At 45.2% G+C, this 25890-nt stretch overlaps 1 protein-coding gene across 2 annotated transcripts; it reads right to left on the minus strand.

The window, feature by feature from the left end:
- Window positions 1-18417: 18417 nt before the first annotated feature.
- LOC123128426 (uncharacterized) lies at window positions 18418-24805 on the minus strand. 2 transcript variants are annotated; one of them, XR_006463116.1, is made up of 2 exons: window positions 23789-24805; window positions 18418-18883 (listed from the first exon to the last, which is right to left on the minus strand). XR_006463116.1 is itself a non-coding variant. In XM_044548422.1 (2 exons), exons 1-2 carry the CDS (start codon window positions 23915-23917, stop codon window positions 18599-18601), a joined length of 414 nt encoding a protein of 137 aa, XP_044404357.1. In that variant the 5' UTR covers window positions 23918-24801; the 3' UTR covers window positions 18418-18598. The 2 variants fall into 2 exon arrangements, 1 of the variants encoding a protein (XP_044404357.1); XM_044548422.1 differs by having other exon boundaries at window positions 23789-24801.
- Window positions 24806-25890: the final 1085 nt, after the last annotated feature.

Here is a 25890-nt window from a genome sequence, read left to right on the forward strand (position 1 = left end):
TAGCAAAAATGGTGCTTGAAGGTTTCAAATATATCACACCAGAACTATTCCAAGATTGCTATTGAAATCTTCCTTCTGGAAGTACTTGAAGGAAGATTCTTGCCCAGTTCAGCCGCTTTAATATTCTTGAAGGACACATCAAAGATTTCTGGGTGATGCAAATTTATATGAATTACACATGGTATTTACTTTCAGAAATCTGGATAGTCTAAGAACGTTGGCAAGTTGTGATGGTTATCAAAGTAGTTAACTAATCCTACTTAGTATTAGCTCTTGCCAATCACATTGTATACGTATAGTCTGTAGTTCTCTATTGGCGGCGGAAGACGAGGTGTGCGCTGAGGATCCCAACGAGGAAGAGGTGAGCCGCCGCGACATCGAAGCTCTCGCACCGCTGCTCCCCGTCGAGCTTGCGCGTGCGCTAGATCCGGTGGCCAATACAACCCGTCCATTTGCCGGCACCTCCAAGCAACGCCTACAGCAGCGGGTGAGCCACCCTACTCGGCAGTTTGTTCTTTGCATCCTTTGAAACGAATCGACACACTACTGAACTTTATATCTGGTCTGCTGTCCTGAAAAATAATACTATCTACAAAGTTGTCTCTGTCCAAAAGATCACAGAGATTCTAGATGATATGAAAGCAATTTACAAGTATGTGAAATATGACCACCCCATGCTTTAATTTAAAAAGGTGTTAGTTTTCACATGTGTAACCTTTTCTATATCATTGAACCAGGACTCTTTAGGAGATCAAGTAGAAAATTGTTGTTGACATGGCTGTCGGTCGTGGCTACTACATTAATCAAAGCCAGGGCCTTAATTATCCTGTAGGTTGACTATACCTTGGTTTTAGTAGCTCTTTGTTGATAACTATCATACTTGCATAGCTGGTTGATTGATTTGATTATAACCAAACTGCACCGACATAATTTTAAGATCGTGATTATTCAAATGAAAAATGATGGAAGAAATATATGTACGAAAGTCGCATCTGTTGAGATCAAGAGTAGGCACAATTGCTCCTTCGAATTATTGTGATATTGTAGTCCTCTTTAGTCTTATAAATTATGTATTATGGTGCTCCACCTCCTTTTCTCTTCTTGCCAGGACATATACTCTGCATGGGAAGTTGCGTGCTTGCTACGAGCTTAAGACGCATCGGCATCCGCTACACGTTTCGATGTACTTCTGTTGTTATGGCGTATCTCTTGCTTTTGGTATATTGTAGTGAACTTATTGTTGTGCACAACCATTTGTATGCTATGAATGGGGTCTTTATGCCTTTGTGATCAAATAGAATCTATCAAAGGGCGGCTGCTCTGCTCTTTGTTATTTTGAATTCTGACTTACTTCTGTTATATTAAACATCTATCCTATATAATGAATGTATAGTTATGAACCTTCTATCCTCTGTAATGAATGTATAGTTGTGACCCTATTGACATGGGCTATTACTATTCCTTGCTTGGGTCTTTATGCTGTCCAATCAAATAGCAATCTATCATAGGCAGCTACTTTGCTCTTTTTTATTTTGGATCTGGCATTATGTCATTATTTAGAATTAGGCATGCTGCACCTATGGGATGGACCAGACAATGCGCCAAGATATGTTGGCAACAGTTACATTATCTATAAAGACGATCTCATGTTTGATTACTCTTGTAAAGATTTGTACTTTGTTTACATCTGGGTAATGTGTCGAGCCAGACACCACCTGTCAGCATCAAAATAAGAATATGGCGCCAGAACCTGGATTACTACTAACTTAGCATTACCTGTTTGAACAAAACATTGAAACCGGCACCCTTGCGCCAAGGCGCGGTCCCGATCTAGTATGCTATTATGTGCTGTGTATGCTGTGAGCTGTGAGCTTATGTTCGAAGACTTGGCAGGTTACTTATAGCGGGAGAAGCTCATGTCATGTTCACGCACGGCAGGACTGACTAACTACGAAAATTCCGTGGTTTTTACGTGTGTGACCTGCCGGTTAATTTGACATAAGTACCAGTTCAAACTTGCAATAATGCACGCGGTTTCCAGTGCTGCCAACTTCACGTATGCATGCATACGAGCATATCAGTCGTCAGTCGTCAGTCATCAGTCGATGTATGTGTTCTCACGAGCTTGAAACGGTTCAGTTAAGAGTATAAATGTACACATTCTTCTTGGGCAGTCGACGCACGTAGCTTTCGGTCGCTTCTCTGCCGTGGGCGGTGTGCTTATATTCCACCAAGTCATGCACGGCAGGGAATTTTCAATACGTTGCATGTACGTACCGGCATGTATGCATGCATGCATGGAAGACGAACCGAAAGTGTCCGCATGCGATGTTTCAAGCAAACAATATGCTCGATATTTGCTCAAAGTTGATAGCCTCAGGAACACGGCCGGTACGTGGATGAGTTCTTAGCTCAGTGATCAGAGTGCAGTGCTGCCTCCTAGGCGGCACGGGTTCAAATCTCGGTTCTTACATAGATCTCACATCTTCTTCTTTATTAAAAATCAGTAGGAGCTTCTCCTTACTAGCAGAGGTGGAGCCAGGATTTCTCAAAGCCTAAAGCTAAAACTTAACTACCATTAATAACGGCAAATACCATACATACAAACGCATGTGAAAATTATGCCACAAATTCATATTAAACAATTGATTTCTATGATACATAGGGACTAAGGAAAAATAAATAGATTTAGTAGTAGAAATTACTTTTCCATCAAGTTTGGTAGTGGGACCCTCGCAAAAAAAAGTTTGGTAGTGGGAGGCTGGAAAAAAGTTTGGTCAGAGGGCGGGAGGGGCCTGCTCTGCGCTGCGCTGAGTTTTTTTTTAGAAAGGAAAATACTTTATTCCTCAAATAATGGACAGATCTTTTACAATAATGTGAGAAATAAAGTCGGGAATGGAGGCTTCCCAGAATTCAGAACATCTATTACTAAAAGAGTGTTTTGCTAGAGCATCAGCCACCTCATTAGCTTTCTGAAAACAGTGATCGCATGTCGCCGATGCAAACTCCCTCCGTATAAGGTTGCATTCTGTAGTCACAGCAACTTCAGGACCGTATGTTTCATGTTGGTTCACCGCCTCAAGTGCAGTTGAGCTATCAGACTCAATTATCAAGGAGGAGCAGCCAATTTTTTGTGCTAGCCAGAATCCATTCCTTATAGCCTGAATTTCTGCCGCCTCAGCTGCATATACATGAGGCAAAAACCAAGTGGCTGCTGCTATGAACTCACCTTGTCGTCCCGAGCTACAGCTCCTGTAGCTCCAGCCATTGCCTGAGCGCAAAACGGGGCATCAACATTAACCTTCACCGACCACGTATCGGTTTCTTCCACATGTGATCTCGCTTCCTAGTGGGATAATTTGGCACTGGGCGCAGGTTCGTTCTGTAGTGAGATGAGGGCTTTTTTAGCGTGGGAAAATCCATGAAACAACACAAGAAGAAATAACAGCACAAATCTTAACAAAAGAATTAACGTGACAAAACTGACCTACCCAAACTTCAAAATTAAGCGACCACATATAGCTAAAGTTTTTAGGTTAATAAAAGCGCCTTTAATACTTTTTTGAGAAAGAGTACAAATCAGCAGGGGCGGAACAATACATACAGGTATTACTGCTGATTTGATGCCTAATTAGCCTTAGTTTTAGGAAAATTCGGCCTTTTTAGGGAAATTCGGCCTTAATACATGGCCACATGCAAACACCCACCACAGACGTGATGGAATGGGCCAAGCGGGGAAGATCTCAGGACGACGGCAGGGACCACGTGTCACACTCGCTACGGATCAAAGGGATGACACTGCGGCAACACGAGGGTCGGTGCAGCCGTGGGGACGGCATGGAACGGCAACATGGACCGCATGCCGTGACGCTACGGCCTAAAGAGGCGACACAGCAGCAGCGTGCGGGTTGGTGCAACTGCGGGGATGGCCTTGGGGCGGTGGTGGACCGCGAGCCGCGACACTATGGCCCAAAGGGGCGACACAGCCGCAACGTGCGGGTCGGTGCAACTGCAGGAATGGCCTCTGGACTGCAGCGTGGATCGCATGCCCCGGCGCTACGACCTGAAAGGGTGACGCAACGGCGGCACGGGTCATTGCAGCTGCGGGAGAACCACGGGCGGCGGCGCTGCAACCCGACGGGGCGACGCAGGGGCAGCCTTTTGCTCGAACGATGGAGGGGTGCACTGTACTCGGGGACATGACGGCGACGGGCGGGCAGACGTGCGGACGACCGTCGTGATGGGCTATCACGTCGGAGAAGAGTCCGGGTGGTCACGCCGGTGTCCGAGTAGAGGCGTGCGGGTAGATGGCGGTGGCGGGAGACGCAAACCGATTTTAGATCGAAAAACCAAAAAGAAACACCGATCAAGATGACCAACGCGAAAGAAAAAACCGTATCAAAAGATCGGGAAAAGACTCTTTAGGGCAGCTAATCAATAGGACCGACGAACAAACACTACCCAGATCAAATGATTGGAAAAAAGACTCTCTAGGGCAGTCGATCAACATGATCAGAGGACGAACACTAGGTACGGGCGTGGCGGCCCCCAATGGCGATCATGGAGATCGACGGCCCCGGTATTGGTGTAAGAAGGATAGAGAGGGATTGGTGTAATAGGAGTACATGAATCTTTGAAGTGCAAGACAAGCTAGAACAAACTCTAGTCTATCCTATGTTTACTAAATAATCACAATACATGGAGGTGCTCATAGGGGTAGGGTGTGCGTGTGTGCGTTCATAGGGGTGAGTGTATGCGCATGTATATGAGCGCTTGTGTCTGTACTGATGTTTAAAAAAAATCACAATACACAACAGTTTCCTTTCTTGCAAATGAAAACCTTGACATGCCCCCTCATGTTGATTCGTAGAAGGAAGCAAAGCGATGAGCATCACAAAGCTTCTCTGCAATTTTAAGGTCTCTAAGATTGACCCAGCTGGCTAATACAGTGGCCCGTGAGATTGCATAGTTTAGGGCCTCTTTGATTCGTAGGATTTTGAAAATGTAAGAATAGAAAAAGTATAGAATTGAGATGGCATGTCAACTTGAATCTTATAGGATTAGAAAGGAGTGTTTGATGTTACATGGAAAACAAAGGAAATGTAAAAAGAGGTTTGAGTGGATGTTAGGTTTCCCATGAAATATAGTACAAAAAATTTCATAGAAAAAATTCCTATGGGATCCAATCCTATGAATCAAAGGGCCAACATAGAAAAAATTCCTCAGGATTTCAATCCTCTAGAAATCCTATAGAATTCCTTTGAATCAAAGGAGCCCTAACATATCGGATGGTGAGAATGGATGTTTGGCTCTCCATCTCCATGGAGGCCTTTTTTTTTGAAAATTTCAATATTCAAACTTTTTGATTCAAAAAAATTTGAAAACATTTATGCAAGTAAACAAGGATGTTATGTATATGTATTTAAAATTTCAGGATGAAATATGTTGAAATGCGACCTGTACAAAAAAGACAAATTCATGGCTTGGGGATGAATAGTATCATGTGTTAAAAAACCCTGGATTTGTCTTTTTTGCACAGCCCTCATTTCAACATATTTTGCCCTGAAAATTTGCACACGTGTGTTATGCCTTCATGTATATCTGTATTTTTTTCAGAATTTTTTGAAATGTAAAAATATGAATTTCAATGAAATTTGAACTTAGAGGCCTACCATGGAGGCCGAGCTCCAAAGGCAATTTTCGATCGGATTGTGTCCTTGTTAATAGTGCCATGCTGTGCGTGGCGAATTTTGTAATAATATCTTATAATTAATATATAAGGGGGTGTTTTTTCCAAAAAAAATTAGAGAGATAGGAAAGCGGGGCTCCTATTCACACACAAAAAATGGGGCTGATATATGATGCAGGAGGAGGATTGGATGTTGGGCTTTCTTTTCAATGTTACAACTATGTGAAGTTCAGTAGTGGGCCGACCATAGAATTAAAGTCTATTAAGGCCTTTATGGTGGTTGCACTGGACACTTCTTTTTCTTTTTACACTAAAAAACTTTTTATATGTGCCTTGAAATTGCAGTTAATGTTGTCAATTTGCAGGTTGCGCTCTAATAGTCTGATTTTAATGTTCTTTGTTTGATCTTCACAGTGATGGTGGCATTATTGGTTCGAGTTTGATGTTGTGGTTTTTAGTTCATGTGTTTCATTCTTTCACGTTCTTGATCTTCACATGTGGTGTTCAGACGAGGATACAATAATTTGATAGACTGTCTTGTATGGGGTGTGCTCCCCGCCACAATGTATTCACCGGTTTTAGGTTTCTCACGTTTTGAGGTTGGCGACTTCTAAACCTTTGAAGTAAGCCGAGCATGTTCAATTTTTTTGTATGTGGTTTCTTTAGTGAAGGCAGTGAGGAACATCAAGATGTTAAAGACGGAGACAGAGATGAAGACTTGGGATGAAGTTAACTTGACTTTTGGTTTTATTAGGCACCTTAACATTTTTTGGCTTCTTTTTCTGCGAGAAAAAAAAAGAAGATTTCTATTACTCAAGGAGGCAAATGAGCCAGAACCAACTTTACAATGTCGCGCATGTTGTGTCTGCTGTTGAAGCACCAAAGCACCTACGTGACCAACCATCTTCCCTTTCTTCATGTTGCCTTGGGGTCATTGATGAATGCACAAAGGAGTTGATGTAGGTTTTTTATTTTTTGGCCTCTTCAATCAACTGTATTTTCTTTACCTATTCAATTAATTCGAATTGTTGCTCAAATGACATGTCCAGGTTACAGCACACATGAATTATAGTGCTTTTGTCCCATGAGGGAGAGACTGCTTTACATTTTAAAATTATAAGTTTCGTTGGTTTTGTTGACCAATCCTGATTCAGAAACTCAAAATATATATAAAAAAATCATTTGGCTATATTCCAATATCAGACTAACATGTTTCTCAGCTTAATCATTACAAACAACACAAATTAAAAAGGGTACATGATTTTCTTCCAGCGCATGTAAGTCCGAACTACGACTATATAAAAGTATAAAGAAAACACACATGATACTTTTATTCACTTATTAATACGATGTTATGAGTCAATAAAATACGCCCTTCATAGAATTATATACTGAACCCGTGTCCCCGTCCTTCGTGTCCGCTTTACTCTATGCCGGGGGACAGGGAGGGGCGCCAGGTTTGTGAGTTACCGGACACCCGCCGGGGCCCCTCTTTCCCTCCAACTGAGATAGCACGTGTCGACGCCAAGGCGTCGGCGACGGCAGCGCAATGCCACCGGAGGGTTCCCCGGCGTGCACCTGATCACCTTGCAACGGCTTCGCAGCCGCCCGGGTCCATGAGCCGGGCGTAGCCATGAGAACCAATAGCATGGCCACTACAAGCTTCCTTATCATCGTGGCCATGAGGATCCGAATTCTGTCAGCAATCAAGCAAAGCTATGATCTTCTGCGCTGTGCGTTTTTGTTGGAAGATTTTGGCCGGTTATTTATAGGACTCACCCGTCACAGACCCTAGGTAAGTACGGTGAAAGTTCCATGCATCGTGTTTACGTGTGTGGCCAGCCGGTACATTTGTCAAGCACGAACCACTAGCCAGTTCAAACTTGAGCAGTTTTTACTACTGGCACCTTCGAAGTCCGCCGACGCATAGATTCTCACGAACTTGAGCAGCTAGTTCAGAGTGTACAAGCCCGTCTACGAAAGCTGTAGCTTTCGGCCGCACCGTACGTCTTTCCCGTGAACATTGTGTGCATGGCCATCCCTCGTCAGGGAAGTCGAAACACGTACCGCGATGGCATGGAAGACGAAGTGAAACTGCCCCACGCAATGCATTGCTTCAAGCGAACGCAAAAGGAACCAGAGAAGCATTACCGGCCGACATGTTTTTTTTTAAATTGTTTGAATTGCTTACCACATATGTCACGTGGTTACCAGCCGACATGGTTGCCCAAAGAGCACGGCGGGTAGCCCGGTACGTTCGATTCTGAGAAGCGGTAATCTAAGTGTGTTATCAACGAGAAAAGGAAACTCACGGAATAATAGATGTATTTCGGTCAAACGGTAAGTTCCGCCCAATAGTTGGATATCTGCACGTATTAATCCTTTTGGCCTCTTTTTCTTTTTGCGAGAAAATCCATTTGGCCTCTTTTTTTGGCGAATAAAATCCATTTGGCCTCTAAATTATGAATGAGCTCGGCGCATCTGATATGTCAGTCATGGAACGTGTTGTACGTAGCTATATGTTCCAAGTCAAAGTCTACCAGTCGGTCACAGTACTGAACGCATTACGGAGAGAAGACACGACTCCATTGGGAAGGAGACCCGTGATACTCATGCACCGGACATGAAGCACTCTTGGATATTCATGGCCTCTGTTCTGGTCGTCGATCTGATGCAAGCACTCTCGTGAAAGTGGCAAGCTTTAACGTGGGAGAATATCCGGTGCACCAGACATAGATGATAAGGATGGCGCAATGCGGCCGCCTCATAGCCCCAAACTAAAACACAAATACTGCCCTAAAAAAATCTGAAGAATAACACTTATATCGATGTATAATTGATCCAGTGTCGAGCTTGGCGCCATTCATAGTCATGCACCGATGCCCTCTTCTTCCAGAATATCCGGTGCCCAAGATGGCTATGGACAGTGGCAAGCTTAACACCAGACTTGGATCTGTCATACATCAGCATGAGTGTTATTTTTCAGATTTTCTTTAGAAAGTCTTCGTGTTTAGTTTGGGGCAGTGGTGTTGCTCTATGATAGGAATAATGGTATCACACCCTATCCCGTTTCGTTGGTGTTCTTTGTGCCGTCTGATGGTGTGTGTAGTGTTGGAAATATGAGCAATTTACCGAATGATTTTATTAATAGAAATACTAGATAAAGCATGACTAATATAGTAGAGATAAAACAAGTCAAGCGTTCGGACAAAGAGAAGGTAAAGAGAATCTGCATATATGAACTTGAGTTAAACACATCTAGAACAGATACTAGATGAAGTTGCATATATGAAGTAGAACCTAACACATGTAGGACGGAAAGTAGAGCCAAGAACTGTGTCATGACATCTAACAGAAAGAGGAAGAACACGTATGGGACAGCAGCAGTAGAAGTGCTGGACTTGGGGTCGGTGTCCTCGCCCGCCATGTCGTCGAGGAGGTCGTGGACGTCGGGGAAGAAGTCGTCATCGGGGAAGTAGTCGTCGGCGACCGGATCATCCGTGATGAAGCAGCCAGTAGTCGCGCTGAGCGCTCCCCAAAAACTTTATCACCCTTCTCCCGTACAAGACTCAAAAGGTGCGGTTTCAGAGGCCTACTGTCCCGACCTGTGGTGCACGCCGCAAGCCGGGATGGGGAAGATCGTAGCAGCAGCGCAATGCTCAGGAACTTATGGCGAGAGGAGGAAGAGGTTCTGGTGCATCTCTCTGGGAGGAGCGACCTCCCTTTTATAGGCGCAAGAGTAGAAGGCGAGAGGGCAACGACGGGAGGCGAAACAAAGAGACAGAGACGAAGCGAACAGCCAGCAGCCGAAGGGCCGCACCGTTCGCATTCGAACTCCACTTTCGCAAAAAATCTTTTCAGCTTTCGTGTGATCTTTCGTATACCCGTAGTGCGTGGCAAAAATTTAGACATCGGCTCGGCTCATTCCCGCAACCGGCGGCGCGTCGTGACGAGGCGTGGCGTGGCGAGGCGGGCGGCGGAGGAGGAGCGCGCGTGGATATCCCTCTTGTTCTCATGCTCGTACAAGTGGGGAAAGAACCTCCCTAATAAGGAGGTCCAACTCCCACTAAACTAGCAATGTGGGACTAAACTTTAGTAGTATCCCTTGCCTTGCACAAATGGGCTAAGTGGGCCTCTAGGATTTATTAGGAATTTCTGAAATAGTTATTGGGCTGCCCAAAATAGACTAAATTCCAGCAATCCCCCATCAGATCCCAGAGGCACACAGAAATTTGCCTTTGGTTCTAAAACACTATTTTATATACCGATACTGCAGTAGAGACTGTTAAGTTGAACTTCCAACTAGAACTCTATGCTACACTAGTAAGCAACTTGAACAGTGGACTGGGCCTTGAACTGCAAGTTTTCTGCGAATCTAGCTTCACATAAAGCCTTGACCGATACGTGGCTACCGTGGGTCTTCCCCGCGGGTGGAGCTTATGCGTCATACTCCGTGACCTTTCATGAGTTTACTAGAGAGAACCCTACTCTCATAGATTGCGACGTTTGACAATCGGACTCATATAGGTGTGTTCTTCAAAAGATGTTCTGCAGGATAACATCTCTGCTTAAATAAGCCACTTAGAACACATTAAAATATACATCAACCTGCCATGCAGATTAGGAGAGTATTGCATCTTCACGGAGTGGTATTGTGAATAGTAAGGATACTCTCTTCTCAGTTGACCAACAACTTGTCTTCCACATCTAATTCACGGGATCTCCAACCACAAAGAATAGGTTACCACTTTAAACAACTCATATTGTGGGTCTCATACCCATCTCCCTCGATGCATTATCTATCACATTGCGTGATAGACCCTTAGTAAAAGGATCTGCCAGATTTTTAGACGTTTGGATATAATCCAATGCAATAACTCCGGAGTTTTTCATTTTCCTGACAGATTTTAACCTTCTCTGAACGTGTCTTGATAACTTCATGTTATCCTTTGAGCTGCTCACTTTCGTGATCACAGTTTGATTGTCGCAGTTCATAAGGACACCCGGTACAGGTTTCTCAACAACCGGCAAGTCATTCAAGAGCCGGCGAAGCCAATCTGCTTCAACCGTAGCTGTATCTAGTGCTGTGAGTTCTGCTTCCATTGTTGACCTCGTTAAGATGGTCTGCTTGCAAGACTTCCAAGAAACAGCGCCACCTCCATGAGTGAATACATAACCGCTCGTGGCCTTTATCTCATCAGCATCTGAGATCCAGTTTGAGTCACTATACCCTTCAAGCACCTTTGGATGCCCGGTGTAGTGAATTCCATAATTTGCAGTGCCTTTCAAATAACGCAAAACTCTCTCTAGAGCTTTCCAATGCACATCTCCTGGTTTTGAGACAAACCGACTCAGTTTGCTAACAGCAAAAGAGATGTCAGGTCTTGTAGCACTTGCTAAGTACATAAGCGAGCCAATAATCTGAGAATATTTCAATTGATCTCTAGCAATTCTTCGATTCTTTCGAAGTAACACACTCGCATCATATGGTGTTGGAGAGGGCTTGCAGTCACTATAGCCAAAGCGACTCAAGATCTTTTCCACATAGTGAGATTGAAGCAATGTAATCCCACCATCATCGTCTCTCAACAACTTGATGTTCAGAATGACATCAGCCACTCCTAAATCCTTCATCTCAAAACAACGAGATAGGAAATCCTTGACCTCCTTAATAACATTCAGATTTGTTCCGAAAATCAGTATGTCATCAACATACAAGCAAAGGATAACTCCCTCGCCCCCACCATGGCGATAGTACACACATTTGTCAGCTTCGTTTACAACAAAGCCTGCAGCTGTTAAAGTTCTTTCAAACTTCTCATGCCACTGTTTGGGTGCTTGCTTGAGTCCATACAAAGACTTCAGCAACTTGCACACTTTTCCTTCCTGACCATCTAGTACAAACCCATCTGGTTGTTCCATATAAATTTCCTCGTCCAACTCTCCATTTAGGAAAGCAGTCTTAACATCCATTTGATGAACGAGAAGACCATGCGAGGCAGCTAGTGAAAGTAGAACTCGAATAGTGGTCAGTCGAGCCACAGGTGAGTAAGTATCAAAGAAGTCTTCACCTTCCTTTTGGGTATAACCCTTAGCCACGAGCCGAGCCTTGTACTTCTCAATAGTACCATCAGGCCTAAGCTTCTTCTTGAATACCCATTTGCATCCTATAGGTTTGCACCCATAAGGACGATCAGTTATCTCCCAAGTTTCATTCGCCAAGATGGAATCCATCTCGCTACGAACCGCTTCCTTCCAGTAGTCAGCATCTTCAGATGCATAGGCCTCTGAAATAGAACTGGGAGTGTCATCTATGAGATACACAAGAAAATCATCACCAAAGGACTTTGCAGTCCTCTGTCTCTTGCTCCTAGTAGGAACTTCATTGTTCTCCTCCACAGGACTTTCAAAGTGTTCCATCAAAATGGCAGGTTCGGTAATTGTAACTGGTTCCTAATTCGATGAACTAGGCATCTCCTGATTAGATGAGGTAGCCATATCCTTCATGGGAAAGATATCTTCAAAGAAAGTCGCATCATTCGACTCCATGATCGTACCGACATGCATGTCAGGTACCTCAGATTTTACAACCAAGAATCTATAGCCAATGCTATGAAAAGCATATCCCAGGAAAACACAATCCACAGTCTTTGGTCCAAGCTTCCGCTTCTTTGGAATTGGAACATTGACTTTCGCCAAACAACCCCATGTTCGTAGATAAGAGAGTTTTAACCTTTTCTTCTCCCATTCCTCGAATGGAGTTATCTCTTTGTTCTTTGTGGGAACTCGGTTTAGGACATGACATGCAGTCAATATCGCCTCCCCCCACCATGCCTTGGAGAGACCCGATGTGTCTAACATGGCGTTAACCAAATCTGTTAGAGTACGGTTCTTTCTTTCGGCCACCCCATTTGACTGAGGTGAATAGGGAGGCGTCCTCTCATGGATTATACCATGTTCCGCACAAAAAGCATCAAATTCATTGGAAAAATACTCTCCACCACGGTCGGACCTAAGCCTCTTGATTTTTCGATCAAGTTGGTTTTCCACTTCAGCTTTATAGATCTTGAAAAAGTTCAAAGCCTCATCCTTAGATTTCAGAAGATACACACGGCAGTATCTAGTGGAGTCATCAATTAACGTCATGAAATATTTCTTTCCACCTTTTGTCAAAACACCATTCATTTCACATAGATCTGAATGTATGAGCTCTAGTGGTGCAAGATTTCTCATTTCCGCAGTCGTGTGAGACTTACGAGGTTGCTTAGCTTGCACACACACTTGACACTTAGATCCCTTGACAGTGGTGAAACTAGGGATTAAGTTCAACTTCGCTAGTCGTGACATGCAACCAAAGTTAACATGACAAAGACGTGAATGCCACACATTGGATTCACTATTGTTGCAAATATGATTAACAACTTTATTGCAAACGTCTGATAAGGATAAACGAAACAAGCCTCCTGACTCATAGCCTTTACCAACAAAGGTTCCATACTTGGATATTACAAATTTATTCGACTCAAAGACAAGCTTGTAGCCATCTCTACACAGAAGAGATCCGCTAACAAGATTTTTATTGACGGAGGGGACATAATGCACGTTCTTCAGCCGCACGATCTTCCCCGAAGTAAACTTCAGATCGACCGTGCCAACACCACGAACAGAAGCACTTGAACCGTTGCCCATCAACACGGTTGAAGTCCCTGCGATCTGATAAGACAAAAATATGGAAACATCACCGCATACATGCACATTAGCACCCGTGTCAATCAACCAGTCAGGAGAATGACATACTGAAAGAATAGTGGGAAATATACCATACCCAGCATCCTTCATGTCAGTGTCTCCAATGACAACATTAGCGGTCTTGCCGCCTTTCCCAGGATGACGCTTGTCATAGCGATTAGGGCAACTAGGAGCCCAATGATCAGGATCCCCACACACATGACAAGCACCTTTCTTCTTGCCATTCTTCTTCTTGAAGTTTGTGTGTTGCACAACCTTGTTCTTCCCATCAAACTTTGCTTTTCCATCAAACTTGCCCTTGTTCTTAAACTTGTGGGGCTGGAAGTTCTACTTCTGTACCACATTGGCACTAGATCCTCCCTCAATACCTCGAGCACGTGTGTCCTTTGCTCTCGCCTTTTCTTCCACATCAAGAGTGCCAATGAGATCCGGGACGGAAAACTCCTGCCTCTTATGCTTCAGCAAGGTAGCAAAGTTCCTCCATGAAGGAGGAAGCTTAGTGATGATACCTCCGGCAACAAACTTGTCCGGTAGCATACAACTGAAGTGCTCAAGTTCTCTAGCAAATGACTGTATCTCATGAGCTTGCTCAACCACGGAGCGCTCTTCAGTCATCCTGTAATCATAGAATTGCTCCATGATGTACAGCTCAGTGCCAGCATCCGAGACCCCAAACTTGGCCTCGAGTGCATCCCACATATCTTTTCCATTATCAATTGACGCATAAGCATCAACTATGCTCTCACCAAGAACACTCAAGAGAGCAGCCTTAAACAGAGTATCCATTTTTTGAAAAGCTTGTGCATGTTGAGCATCAAGCTCTCCTTCAGGTTTGCCGAAAGTGGCGTCATAGAAACTCATGGTTTGAAACCATAAGACTGCTCTCACGCGCCACCTCTTATAGTGGATACCCTCAAATATAGGAGGTCTCATGGAAGCAGTAAAACCACTCGGGGTAAATTGCCTATAATAAGGTTTTTGGATTGTTGGAAATATGAGCAGTTTACTGAATGATTTTATTAACAGAAATACTAGATAAAGCATGACTAATATAGTAGAGATAAAACAAGTCATGCGTTCGGACAGAGAGAAGGTAAAGAGCATCTGCATATATGAACTTGAACTAAACACATCTAGAACAGATACTACATGAAGTAGAACCTAACACATATATGACGGAAAGTAGATCAAAGAACTGTGTCATGACATCTAACAGAAAGAGGAAGAACACGTACGGGACAGCAGCAGTAGAAGTGCTGGACTTGGGGTCGGTGTCCTCGCCCGCCATGTCATCGAGGAGGTTGTGGACGTCGGGGAAGAAGTCGTCGGCGATCGGATCATCCGTGATGAAGCAGCAAGTAGTCGCGCTGAGCGCTTCCCAAAAACCTTATCACCCTTCTCCCGTACAGGACTCAAAAGGTGCGGTTTCGGAGGCCTACTGGCGGCGTCGTGGCGTGGCGTGGCGAGGCGAGCCGTGGCGTGGCGGACGGCGGAGGAGGAGCGCGCGTGGATATCCCTCTTATTCTCATGCTCGTATAAGTGAGGAAAGAACCTCCCTTATAAGAAGGTCCAACTCCCACTAAACTAGTAATGTGGGACTAAATTTTAGTAGTATCCCTTGCCTTGCACAAATGGGCTAAGTGGGCCTTTAGAATTTATTAGAAATTTCTGAAATAGTTATTGGGCTGCCCAAAATAGACTAAATTACAGCATGTAGCCATGACTCCAATATGAGCATAGCTTGATGCCGCCTCTAGGCCTCTGCCTCAACGGAACAAACTTTTTAAAACACAACTTAGAAGTACCGGCCAGCAAGGCGTCGATGCTGACCATGAAACGTTGATGGCTGTAATTTGCAAAGTAAATCGCCGCCGTGGAGAAAAAAAGATCGATAAGGGCTCCACTGAAGCCGGCTGGATCCATCGGAAACCTAAATTAACCAGATCTCACAAGACGGTGTGCCGCCTATGAATGCGAGAGAAAGAAGAATTCGGCATTCCCAAGATTTTGAACGCCATTTTTCTTTTTTATAAGGGTATATTTACAAGTGCCTGTGATACTAGGAAAAAATAGATATTTTTTCACGGGAAAAATAGATAAAATTGACACTTGATAATGTAAGTTTTTTTGCGATGAGTACATAATGTACGTTTGGCTATTAATTGGGCCCATTCTCGTTACTGATAACATTTCTTTTCTCGCTTCCGTGTAGACTTGAATTCCCATGTCATCATAAAATTGAAGTTGCACCTACTTGCTATTTTTCCTTGATTTTTTTCTAAGCATTTATTAAAAGCCTCAACCAAAGTCAGGTGCACCGGGTGCACCACAAACCGGCCCGGTGCACTAATACTTTCCTGATGCACCACATAGGAAAATTATAGATCTTCGGATGATCCCTAGAAGAATATAACTACATATATTTCTTGTTATGACCCAATCAATAAACGTACAAAATGTACACAACAGGGTTGTGCGCTTTGCTATTTGTCAGCTTGGTCGCAAGATTCTGCCACCAACATCACTATTTGGGTTCCATACTTGTACGGAAATGTTAAAAATTCTGACGTCAGATTTTTAAGGAAATCTGCCAACAGATTTGCCATGTGAAGATAGATAAAATTGTCATGCTTGTGTATAGAATTTGTCATATTCTAAAGCAAAAATTGTCATGTGCAGTAGTATAAACTTGACAGAAAAATTGCCACGGTGCATCAATTAATTGCCATGCATGTGATCGGGATCCGAAGCACGTGAGGCTGTCAGATACTTTACCTAATAAATATGATGTCAGATGTATATTGAAATCCTAATTATAAACTATTATTGATGACCTTGATATTTTTTTTATAGAAAATCGAGGGCTGGTGAAGCTTAGAAATAGTTGAAACAAATCATTGCTAGACTTCTGCGCAAGGAAAAATTGGAAATTTGCTACAAAGTTCTAACTTCTTCAACATGATGGAGAATAATACTAGTCGATTCCATGTGATCACCATCCCAAATAAATATACACTTGTGCTACCGCCACAACTTTTTGATCCAACGAAGATGATGCAAGCACACACGATCGACGACCCCGCTGCAGTGAGCCATTCGCGCATTGGCGATCGATGACTTTCTTATAATTCTTTCTTTGCCAGGGTTGCATGATGCAGTTGGTTTAATAAATATGGGGTCCTTTCCAGAAAAAAGAAACTTAGTGAAAGATAGACATATTTGACTTTTCGAAGACAGATAATTTAATCGCTCTCCCAGATGTCTGATTTTACACTGATATTCATATATACTTTTTCTTTCTATTTTTCTGTTTTGATTGATTTACATTTGGGAGTTTTTTTTCCATGCCGCATGTCACTCACACGGATTAAAATTTTTGTTTAGGTTGTCTCCGGCCGGATGTAGGGATGATAACGTGAGGATGTTTATCCCATCTTGAAGAAGTTGTTGTGGAAGAAGTCATCATTAGTTCTTTTTTTTTGAAGCTCTGAGCATAGAACAATTGTTCTACGGTGATTTTCTAGTATATAACATATTTAAATCAAAATTATTTACAAAAGGGGAAGAAACAAAAAGGAAAAATTATCCAACACCATGTCTAAGGTATCATCATAAAAACTCAATGGTTATTCTGAATCCAATATTGTAGTATCTGCTTCTTTGTTTCTTTTATTCTGTAGCACACAATTTGAAGGTCTTGTTTTAGAAGAATTCTCCACGATGCCAAACTTGGTTTGATATGTTCAAAAACTAGTTATTCCTCTGTGATGAAGCCCGATCTTTCACGATGATGCTAGATCAGAAGCCCGACCTTTCACGACGATGCTAGATCAACTGTTTCTTCCGCTTTGTTCCTCCTCGCATCCTCCAATAATAATTTCTACCCGTGCATGAACAATACGCGAACAAAAATAATGACCCTCTCAGATCAATGCATAGGCGTCGATGTAAATCACAGATAATAAACCAGATGTTGCCGTCCCTAAGTCGGACGTTTTCTGTATATTTTCACAACTCAAATAAAACTCATCTCCGTACACGGCTGAAGCCGGCCCATGCAGTAAGAACCTTCTATACTGCGCTTTGCACGCTGAGAGAAGACACAGCACGCCTATTTGGGCTGGCCCATGTTTGGACGACCTGTTTTGAAAATTTCTTTTTTTTCTTTTTTTTTTCTTTTCTGTCTTCGGTTTTTCTACTTTAAATAATTTGGAACTGCAAAAATAGTTCTGATAATTTATAAAATGTGAATTTTGAAATAAAATGTTTAATGACTCATAAATGTTTGTGGATTTAGAAACTGTTCATGATTTTTTAAAAATGTTCACAAGTTGAAAAAATGTTTGGAAAATCAAGAAATGTCCATATATTAAAAAGTTTTAATAAAATTGAACCAAAATTTGTCAATTCAAAATATGTTCATGAATTGAAAATATCCTAAAAATTCAAAAATTGTCCGTGACTTACAAAATAATTTATTGATTCATAAAATGTTCGTGCATTCAAAAACATTATCATGCATTTCAAAAAATGTTCATTAAATCAAAACAAATGTTTGTGAATTTCAAAACTTGTCCCACCAATTTCCAAAAAAATGTTCATTGATTCTAGAAATGTTCGCGCCTTCAAGAAAAATGTTTTAAAAATATTCACAAAATTTAAAAAATGCAAATAGTATAAAATGTTCATGAATTCAATTTTTTCATGATTTTAGAAAATGTTCAAATCTGTAATAATGTTCACGAATTTGAAGAATATTCAGGTTTTCACATATGTTTACGAGTTTAAAAAAATGTCCATGATTTTTAAAAATTGTTCACAATTTCATGAAAATGGGAGTGTTAGTGTATCTCAGTGACTCACCAAAATATGGTCATGGCCATTGAAGATTATGATTTTTTTATCACGTTGCAATGCACGGGCCATTTTGCTATACCATCTAAAAGGCTAAAACTTCAAATACTAATACGGATTGGAACTGAGCCTATCGAAGGGCTGTTGGCCGATCTTTTATTAGATAGAATGAAAAGAGTACATCCAGGCTGACCTTCTAGGCAATCTAGAACTGACAGCCAACCGAGCCTAAGCTCAAAACAAGAAGAGAAAAGGTCCCGGCTGAAGCCATAGGCAGGCTACAATAGAAAAGGAACATGCAGTGTATTAGCCGATGTCGCCTACACAACCAGCCGATCGCCAGACAGTGATATCTTCTTGGATGAGCTCCAGCACCCTGTCCACGCTGCTAGCCACCTGTTGAAAAATCATGGCGTTTCTTTCCTTCCAAATTCGCCAGTAGATCAGGATGGTCATCGTGTCGAAGTTCCGTCGGGCTGCCTTAGGAATTCCTCTCCGCGCGTTGATCCACCAGTTCTCGGAGCTACCGAAGTTGTCATCGGGGATCGGAAATGTCACCCGTGTCCAGTTCCTGAACCCGGACCACACCTGCTGTGAATAGCGGCAACATAAAAATAGATGTGAGCAATCTTCGTGTGTGGAAAGACACATCGGGCATGTTTCGTTTGATGGCCAGCCCCTTCGCTCCAAATTGTCAGCCGTTAAGCAGCGCTTATGGATGACCAGCCACATGAAGAACTTGCATCTTGGTGGGACTTTGGACCTCCAAATCGGTTTATGGCAGGCAAAACGTATATTCGCAGCGAAGAACATGCCATAAGCACTGCTGACCGAGAAGCATCGATCACCCGTCCACTTCCAGACCAATCTATCTGGGACCTGCACAGCAAGAACAGTACTTTCCACAATGTCCCAAATCTTAAGATATTGAGCCATGGCCTGGGCTGAAATACCTCCCGAAATCTCCCTTATCCAGCTCCGATTATCAATAGCATCTCTCACCGAGCCACCCATGTCCTTGAAAAAAGAGAACAGGGCTGGAGCCGTCTCCTGAATGGAACACCCACCGGGCAGCCACTTGTCAGTCCAGAATCTGGCCCTACGTCCGTCCCCCACCTGTACCATAGTAGCTGAATTAAACAAGGCCATAACCTCTTTCTCCCTCTCTTCTGGGAGCGTGCTCCAGGTCTCTCATCTTCTTCCCATGTTAAGCAAGGCAACGACAGCGAAGGGCGTAACCAAACCATTTGAGATTCGGTATACCTAAGCCACCACATTCCTTGGGCATGCACACCCTTGACCATGGTAAGAGGCAGTGACCCCCATTAATATCAGCGTCACCCTTCCATAAGAAGCCCCGACATCTTCTGTTAACAATCTTCAGCGCCCATGCCGGCAACTGCATAACCGAAAGGAAGTGTATAGGCATGGCCATGAGAACTGAGTGAGTCAGAGTCAAACGCCCAGCGGGTGCCATTAACTTTGGTTTCCACCCCTTCATCTTATTGGAATATTTGTCAATGAGTGGCCAAATATCTTGCCATCGCAAACGATAAATAGACAGCGGGAGCCCGAGGTATTGTATCGAAAAAGGCTTGGACTGACAACCGAAGTGTTGGGCCACAGAAGAAGAGGTAGCGTCGTCACTCCTGATGCAAGTGACCGTGCTCTTCTACAAGTTGATACGGAGGCCTGAAGCTTCACCAAAGAGCTTGAGAATGGCTGAGATCACCTGTAGATCACTTGGACAAGGCTTGAAAAAGAGGATAGCATCATCCGCAAAGAAGGAGGCTCTCGGGACCTTGGGGTTGAGGCCCAAGCTTGATAACATATTGTTTTGAACCGCCCAACTAATCATAGCTTGCAAGGAATCCATGGCCAGAATGAAGAGTGCTGGGGATAGGGAGTCGCCTTGTCTCACGCCGCTACCCAGGGAGAAGGGCTCGCAAGTCTCACCATTAATTAATACCGAGGAGGAAGCAGTACGCAACAATCCACAAATCCAAGAGCACCAACGAAGCCGAAAACCTCTCCTTATCAAAATTTGAATAATGAATTCCCAAGACAGCGTATCAAATGCTTTAGATATATCAATCTTCATTAGTACAACCGGTGTTTTCCTCTTGTGAAGCACCTTGGCCGTATTACAGACAAACTTGAAGTTCTCATGCATACTCCTGCCGCCAATCAAAGCGTTTTGCACTTTAGACACTAGAGCTAGAAGAAGGGGAGCCAGACAGACAGCCAACACCTTGGCAAATATTTTAGCCACTCCATGAATCAAGTTAAACGGTCTAAAATCCGCTACTTCCAGAGAACATTCTTTCTTGGGCAATAAGGTAATTATGGAGGAGTTGAGCCTGCCAAAGGAAGCAAAGTTGCTCCTGTGCAACTCGAACATGATCTCCATGAAATCCTTAGAAATAATGTCCCAGCATACCTTGTAGAAAAGGCCCGAAAAGCCGTCCGGTCCCGGGGCCTTGTCCGAGGGCATGTCCATGATCACCTGTTTGACTTCATTTTCCGTGAACGGACCTTCCAAACCACTGGCCAAATCCGGTGGCAGACTGTTGATGTCAAGAAGGTCCAACTTCAAGAAAGACCTCACTTGTGCCGGAGTACCCATCAAACTACTGTAGAACTCTCTAGCCAGCCTCAGCTTATTCTCTAGACTCGAGACTGTTCTTGGGCCATCTCTGAGGTAGGGGATTTGGTGCTTCCTCCTCCTGCCATTTGCTTTCATGTGAATGTACTTGGAGTTCGCATCCCCTTCCTTTAGATCCCTCACCTTTGCACGCTGTCGCAAGCGGACCCGCTCTAATGAGGCGAGAGCGAGGCACTTCCCTTTCAAAAAAGCCCTTAAACGTCGTTCATCATCTGACAGAGACCGTGCCTCTTGTGCGCTATCCAATCGCAAAATCACCTCGTTGGCTATCTGAAACTGTATGCACATTGAACTCTGTTTCCTCTGACCCCAGCTTCTGAGCGCCTTTGCTGTACGTTGCATCTTAACACTAAGGACCACCATGGCATCCCTCGAAAGAACTTCTTCCTGCCAGGCTTCTTGGACGGTCTCTATAAACCCTGGTAACTTGACCCAAAAATTCTCAAAACAAAAGTGGCGATATTTGGGCTTGTCACAAGAACAGCTAAGAAGCAAAGGGCAGTGGTCCGAGATGTTGGAACTGAGTGGCAATAAGCCACTGATGGGGAAAATATCCTCCCAGGCATTATTGAACAGCAGCCGGTCCAGCCTAGCATTCACTGAGTTTCTTGATTATTGCACCAAGTGAACCTCCTCCCCAACATCGGCATGTCATGCAAACCCAAGGAGTTGATAGTGTGCCTGAATTTATTTGCCAATCTTCTGTTAAACCTGTGTGAACTGTGCTCCCCCGCCTCACAAACCAAATTAAAATCACCATTAACAATCCATGGGAGCTGAATATTAGTACCCAACCCCTGAATCTCCTCCAGGAACATGATCTTGTCATCATCCTCTTGAGGTCCATATACCGAAGTCACCATCCAGACTTTCCCATCTGACAAGGAAGAAACCTTGATTGTGATCGAGAATTCTCCCTTATGAACATCAGGGACAGACAAACTGTCCTTCTTCCAAGCTAGAAGGATTCCCCCTCTAGTACCCACCATAGGAAGGAAGTCGAAACCATCGAAAGTCGGGCCCAGAATTTGGCCAACTACCACAGCATCCACCCTGTCCAATTTGGATTCTTGGAGACAAACAAGGGAAATATTGCATGATTGCAGAAATAAATGAACGGAGTTACGTCTAGCGGGGTTGTTAAGCCCCCTGATATTCCATGCTAACACACCAACAGACATGAGTAATTACTAAACACCACCACCCACAAAAATACCACTCCATTAAGCACCACATGGCTTCACCGTGTCCGGAAGGGATAGTGTCGCGAAGCCCTCCTGTGCTGGTTCGTCGAATTCCACCCCGTCCGGATCAAAGAGAGCTGCAATGGCCTTGATATGATGTGGCGCGAGAGGAGCGTCGAAAAGCCTCAGGTAATCATCCAAGGCTTCCTTAGATAGCTGTTCTTCAGGTTGAATCACCCCCATTCTGCGCAGAAGCACAGTCTATGCCCTGTGGTAGGGCCCCTTCTTCGTGCCATCAGAAATCTGGCTTAAGCGTGCACTCTGACGCGGAGTGAAACCCGACAGAATGCCCTTCTTGCGTCTCACTGGAGCCGAAGCCGCCGGTCTCGGACCCATAAGAGATGCTTTAGGAGTGGCCACCATACCACACAGGAGAGTCTCTTCCACCGTCCTGGGACCAAATTTATGAGCCAAACCACCTGTCGGTGCTTGGAGGGCAACAGTTTGCTTGGGCTCAGCGGGATCGTGAATGGTGTGCATACCAGGCTGCTGCCAGACATCAGCGAGCCCTCCCCTTGTTGCGGCAGCCTTGGTGAGTTGAGTCTTGGCGGTCCATCATCCAGAGCGGGTAACAGTGCTTCGTCAGCGGCATCGGAGGAGTCCTCCGCCCTACGGATGTCGCTCCCGCCCAGGCAGGCTCCGTCCTCGTCCCTTTGCTCCTCGAGTACCTCTTCCTCCGATCCCACAGAAAGCCAGCGCGGTGACCACGACATATGAAGAGTAGCCCTGCCGAAGGGAGGTGTGTCACTGAACGCCTGAGAGCCCGCCATAGTAGTAGTCGGAGAAGGAGGAACCTCCGGAGTGTCAGCAAACACAGCTGAACCCACCGCCGTGGGGGCGTACCCAGAGGGAGCCGAGGCGCCAGGAGCTGGGGAGTGCGCCGTCGATCCTGCAACTGGAGTAATTGGAGACGCAGCAGCATCATGCCCTTCAACTCCTGATTCAAAGCATGCTCCAAGTGAAGGCGACAATGATCTTGTCTCTTCCACGCTGTCTGCTGTCTTCCTGGATGGTTGCAAGTGAGGAGGCAGCATGCTACCTGCCGGAGTCAGCAGACCATGGGCCCGGCGCCCCCAGTCACCAGCAATTCCGAAACCACCAGGGCCACCAAAGGGGTGCACACCCGAACGGGGAGCAGAGCCCCTCCCAGTGCCATCCACCCTCCCTCTGAAGCAGGATCGGGAGTAGTCATGGCGCCTAGTGAGATCCTCGTCGTCATCAGGCTCATAATCCTGGTTGAATTCCATGAACGGGACTGTCCGGTCCACCAAATCCAGCACATGGATAGTGAGAGGCTGGATAAGTGTTCGCCTCTCCGACGGGGGGGCATCGGCGGAGACAGGGGGGCTTCAGGCTCAAAGGAATTCGGCAGGCCCACCGGTTCTGGAATCTCCAGATCATATATCTTTGGAATTCCAGACGGATTCCTCATCCAGGCCGTAACATCTATCTGCCGGCGGTCTACCTGCGACAGAATCTTCACGAGTTGTCCCTGAAGATTGTTGACAAGTTGGCTGACGGCGCCCCACTCCCAAGCATTGGCAGGCATACCTTCAATCCCCAACTTACAGAAGAAATCAAGCTTACCGCTGCTCGCTTGTGCACTCCGGTGCCAGCGCCGGAATGCAACTGGGGCTCCGGCACATCTGACCTTCCCGGTGTAGGATAGCACCTTGTCACAGTCCTCTGTGGAAGCGAAGGAGATGAAGAAATCATCCGGATATGCCACCTCCACCCGCACAAATCTCCTCTCCACCCCGTCAGAACCCGGCCAAGGCTTGGACCAAAGCCTCCGGCGAGACCGCTGGCCTCCGCCCCTGAACCGAAGCCAGCAAAGCTCGATTCCTGAAATCAGCTTCCAGAGCGTCCATCCCCGGAGAGCGCGAGATGATGCCCCCACCCCTTTCTGGCCGCAAATCCGGGTCCCCATGGGTGTAGAGCTCCCCAGGGAAGCGGGACTGGGCGAGGGGTGGGTAGTGTGCCATATCGCGCGGAGGCGGCCGACGATGAGGGGCGTGGATCTGGACGGGACGACCAGAGGCGGCGCGACTATTTGCGGAACTGGGAGGGAGTGGAACAGGGGGAGCAGCAGCTTGGTGGGAGTGGCAACTTCTAGCTATGTGACCTGGGAGCCAGCAGCGGTGGCACCTAATCTCCCCTGTGCACTTAGCAATGCGGTGGCCCGAGTCCAAGCACTTGAAGCACCTGCCCAATAACCACCGCGGAATCCTTGACCCGGAGCGCACAGGTTGGCACGCGGCGGACGGGGATTCCTCCAAACAGCGCTGACGGCGACGGTTGCGAACTTGAATCCAACCCGCCTCGTCCGGTTCAAGATCCGCCGAAGCAGGGCAGGACCGACCGGGCAGAGGCACGTCCGCAGAGAACCCCGCGACCAGGGCCTCACGGTAGGAGGGATATGGAGTATGGGCTCTATCTGGCCGTCGGAGATCGGGGTAATCGCCCGACGGGTGTGGCTGGGGCTGGGTTTGGGCAGCGCCGGCGCGCCGGCCATGGATTGGCCCGTTGGAGGTGGCGGACGCGTGGAAACGAGAGGACCGTTGGAAAGCCATCTCTGCTGTTTTCTTTTCGAACTGAGCCTATCAAAACAATATGTGGCTCCTCCCGACTCGAGAAACGTGAAGCCGTCTCTGACTTGTATTGCTTCTGTATTCATCTTTTTGGTTGCACTTCATCATACTCCCTCAAAGTTAATATAAAATTGGGTCATTTATTTTGAAACAGAGAGTACAACATATTATTTCTTGAAGAGCAACCTCACTAGGAAATGCAGCAGCAGCAAGTTGGATGTCTGTGAGGACAGAGGTGCTTCTCCTCTTACCTCACTAGTTCAAACTTGCAATTCGTCGAGGTACGCGGTTTTTACTATTGCCAGCTTAGAAGTCGGCTGACGCATATATAGATTCTCACGAAGTTGAGCAGCTGGTTCAGAGTGTACATGCCCGTCTACAAAAGCTGTAGCTTTCGGCCGCGCCGTATGTCTTTGCCGTGCACGTTGTGTGCGTGCCTGTTCTAGCGAACGTCAGGGAAGTCGAAACGTGGACCGCGGTGGCATGGAAGACGAAGTGAAACTGACCGGCGGAATGCGTTGCTCAAGCGATCGCAAAAGGAACGGGAGAAAATGTCACCGGAGAGGCATACCGGCCGACATGGTTGCCCGAGGAACACAGACGCCACAGTACCGTAGCTTGGTGTATACTAGTGCGTAGTGTTCATACGTTCGATTGTGAGAAGCATCTCAGCGTGTTATACACAAGAGAGGAAAATCACGGCATAATTTGTTTTGGACACAGTACAGACACAAACACACATATATATGCGCATACATTCATCCTTATGAATGCACAGACGCACACTCTATCTCTATAAACATCTTTGGAAGACTGAGCCGGCATGTCATCTCGAGGTTTTACGAAGTCACCGTAGGCGCATCGTCGTCGACAGGAACGTCTCATCCAAATAAATTCAAGAATAATGATTTGAACCCTGGTGGACTGGGATACCATTTTATCTCTAACCATCCAACCACAGGTTGGTTCACAACTCATTGGATAATTGAACATCTAGAACTGCACCACACAAGATGTAGATTTAAGAGGAAGCTCGACGGAAAGGGTATTTGTAGCATGCAGCTGCGGGGGCATGTAGTTCCTTTTTCTTCTTTTGGA

The sequence above is a fragment of the Triticum aestivum genome, chromosome 6A (genome assembly GCF_018294505.1).
Source record: "Triticum aestivum cultivar Chinese Spring chromosome 6A, IWGSC CS RefSeq v2.1, whole genome shotgun sequence".
NCBI classification, from domain to species: domain Eukaryota; kingdom Viridiplantae; phylum Streptophyta; class Magnoliopsida; order Poales; family Poaceae; genus Triticum; species Triticum aestivum.